The 3,639-nt window shown below is 43.7% G+C and overlaps 1 protein-coding gene across 1 annotated transcript in view; it reads left to right on the forward strand.

Moving 5' to 3' along the window:
• Nucleotides 1–3,520, forward strand: part of syne1a (spectrin repeat containing, nuclear envelope 1a) — a 138,702-nt gene extending 135,182 nt beyond the window's left edge. The window contains exons 116-117 of the mRNA XM_045720948.1: nt 212–270; nt 1,950–3,520. Coding sequence (XP_045576904.1) covers nt 212–270; nt 1,950–2,223 — 333 coding nt within the window. The 3' untranslated portion in view covers nt 2,224–3,520. The remainder of the gene's footprint in view (nt 1–211; nt 271–1,949) is intronic.
• Nucleotides 3,521–3,639: the final 119 nt, after the last annotated feature.

The following is a 3,639-nucleotide window of genomic DNA, read 5'->3' on the forward strand; positions in this document are numbered from 1 at the left end:
CCAATGTGAAAAGCCAGGTTTGTTGATAGTCCAATCACCATCATGGATGTTGTTGCTGCTCTTTAGTTGTTAGTGTTCTATTGATGTTACTGCTCTTTCTGTTATTTGTTGATCGTTTTTTTTCCTCTCATCTGAAGCTTGGTGTTTATTTGCTCCGGACTGAACCATTCTTTCTTTCTTTTACCCCCGTCCTGCTCATTGCGTGGTACAGCCCCGGGGCAAAAGTAGTCATGCCCACCCAGGACCCCCCGAGAGCGGCCCACATCACAGGTACCTCTCTCCTGGACTCTAGAACCATGGGAGGATGATGGAACCATGACTGCATATTTTGTACCTGTACAAGTGATTAACCCAATCAGTCAATCAATCAAATCAATTATACTCGATGCATACTCTATATGGTTAGAAAACTGAACCTAAACCAGTTCCTTAGGGCAGAAGCTGTGATAGGTCCTCTGATTGGTCCTCTTCTGCCTCTCTCATCTGTTGAGAAATGATGCATCCTCTTTACCCCTCCAAACTTCCCCAACGTTGGCCCATATGAGTTCCATGATCTTCCTTCCTTCTAGAAGCGACGTAACCAAGCCTGTTAAAAGTCGTGAATCACCTAGTTCAGGCGATTCCTTTCTTCCTTTATTGAATGAAAGTGCAACGTTTTCTGTTCTTTCATTGCTCTCTGCTGCTGTGCTCTGCTGTCTGAACGATGCTGCCAAGCGCTTGTCTGTCATCTTTTTACTGCTCACCTATCTGGCACCACTAATCCCTGTAGTTATTTCTCACCCACTAGATGGCATTATCTGAATATACAGTATCTGTTTTGCCCCCCTCTTCTTTGCTGACTCACTTTGCCTTCTCATTTTTTATTAGTCACTTTCCCTCCCTCTATTCCTCTTTCTCTTAATATAAAACTATCTATCTGCTGTAATGAACTGTCTGAATCTCTTCCTACTTCCTTTCTCTTTCTGTCTATCTCTATTTTCCCTTCATCCCCGCACTAATAACCCACCCACCTCTGTCCTGCTCTCTTTGTTCTTTTGAGTCTTCACTCCTTGCTTTCTATTAAATGGATCCTAATAATGACATGTAGGCCGGGTTGAAGCCTGGCCCTAAATTAGCTCAGGGATGAGTGGTCGAGAAAAGGTAATGAGGCTCTGTTGGGCCTAATGGGCTCCATTGTATGAACAGGCCCAGGCCTCTTACTCACTAATTGACTTCGGAAATTGAAATCTAGTAGATGAGGTTGCCATGGAGATCAGGGGGTTCTTTGCGGCCCCAAACTGTGGATCTCCTGAGGTAGGGCTGCTGAGGTAAAACACACACATGCGCACATCACAATGCTCTCACCATTAATTTCAACCATTAATGAGAGATAGAGACATGTGTGGAAGGCTAGGGTGTGGAGGGCCTTCAGACAGACAGACTGCTAACAGCTTCCTCCCCCAGGCCACCAGGCAGCCCTGTGAGGATGAGGCCAGGTGGAGAAACGCAGCGTTCCTCTCTCCTCTTGGCTCCCTCTCTGGGAGTCTCTGGAGGGGTCTCTGGTACAGCGGTCTCTGCTCGGAATGAGACGTGGCATTGAACTCTCACACAGTCGGCTGTACGGCCAGGGTTTCTCACTCAGTGAGAAAAACAAGACTGAGACAGCTAGGAGGGATTTTACTTCATGTTCCCTGTGCATAGGAGAGATTATGTGTGCAGAAATTGCTGCTTTGGTTTGTGCGTGAGAGTGTGTAACCTTTTCTCTGTAGTGTTTGAGTAATCTTGTGTGTGTGTGTGATTGGTATGCTTACTCTGGTGTGTTGTTTGTTACGATATTAACCCTTTTCACGGTATCTTACCTCTATACAGTTTTTACTAATGTATGTGTGTATATGTGTGTTCCTGTGTCTAAAACCCTACTCTCTGCTATTTCTGGTGTGTCTAATGCCATTCTCTCTCTCCCTGACCAGCTCTCAGAGCGGCGCTGGCTGCGCTTCCTCCCGTTCTGACTTCCCCCTGGTCCCCTCTTCCTCGTCCTCCTCCTCGTGCCCCCCAAGGGGCCAGTCCTTTATCCTGAGGGTCCTGAGGGCAGCTCTGCCCCTCCAGCTCCTCCTCCTGCTCCTGATTGGCTTAGCCTGCCTGGTGCCCATGACAGAGGAGGACTACAGCTGTCACCATGCCAACAACTTTGCCCGCTCCTTCCACCCCATGCTGCGCTACACCAACGGACCCCCACCCATATGAGGGTCATCACTTCCTGGTTCCAGAAATACTTTGTCATCTGAATGAATGTCCCCTACTGCTGTACACCGGTGGACTCATGCCCATAGAAGAGGACCTCCTGGATTATATTAACCCTCCCCCTCCCTGCAGGACTCTCTTCCTCTGCTACACAGAGATGACATTCACTCATTTTAGACTCTAACGCCTAACAAACCAACCGACTAACAAAAGCATCCCAAGGCTACATGGCCTTAACAGCCTCAATATGAAACATGTTGTTCAACACCCATCTACAAGATGAATGGACCTATACCTTGTGGGTCCCTTTATATCCAAAACGAATCTCTACTATTAGTTTTGTATTCTTTATAGTAATCTGTATTTTATTTTTTACAGTTTCAGAGGAAACGTCTTGAGTCTGAAGATGAAAAAAACACAGCACTACTTATATGTTGGGAGCCAAAGTGGGCTGTGCTGTGTGTCAGAATGCTGCTATTTATTTGTTAACTCAATCAGCATTCGGTAGATGTTAGAATCAATTAGGCTAGGGGGCTTCCGGTGAAGTTTGAATAGCGAACATTCCCATTAGTCCTAGAGATCCTATAGAGCTAAAAGCTGAACCTAGAGCACTGACATGGGAGAAAACTACAGGGACATGACTGACCTGCAAACACATGTTGAAAAACCTAATTGGTTATAGTTATAGTTAGTTTAGGGTTAAGGTTAGAAGTTTGGTTAAGATTAGGGTTAACTTTAGGATTAGAGTTATGGGTTGGTATGCCAGTCACGTCCGTTTAGTGGAACCCCACTGACATGAGCACTATTGAATGAAGGTACTGCACTGAAGCCGTCCACAAGATGGCTGACGTCTTCCTCCTCGGGCCAAGACAAGTATTTAACGTCGATATTATTTCAGTGTTTTAAGGCAAAACAATCGATGCAACAAGAAGAAACCAGTAAACTCACTTGTAAGATTCAGGTGATTTGTATAGTGATGTTTGAAATGCCTTTGAATATGGCAGTTATTTTTGTTTTATTAGCATGCACTTGAAATCCCTTGCTTTAAAAAAAAGCCAAACAATCACTGGTAGTGTTAAGTAGATGGATGTTATATAGTGTGCTTTGTAATAATAACGATGATGATGATGATGATGATGATGATCCGAACTGGATGGAGACATCTAAATCACTAGGCTGTTCAAAAATGAAACTGTAAAAACAATGAAAAATGAAATGGTTATTTATGTATGTACAGTTTGCTAATGCTGAGCTAATGAATAATACTCTCTTTGCATAATAAAATACAGTACATATTAAATATTAGTTTTTGTATTCCTTTGAGTTTGCATTACTGAATAACACAAATGCCAGACAGTAACTTAAATATAATAAATACTTAAAGTATTTATTGTTCTTTGTAAAATAATCACAAATGGG

Source organism: Salmo salar, chromosome ssa06 (genome assembly GCF_905237065.1).
Source record: "Salmo salar chromosome ssa06, Ssal_v3.1, whole genome shotgun sequence".
NCBI classification, from domain to species: domain Eukaryota; kingdom Metazoa; phylum Chordata; class Actinopteri; order Salmoniformes; family Salmonidae; genus Salmo; species Salmo salar.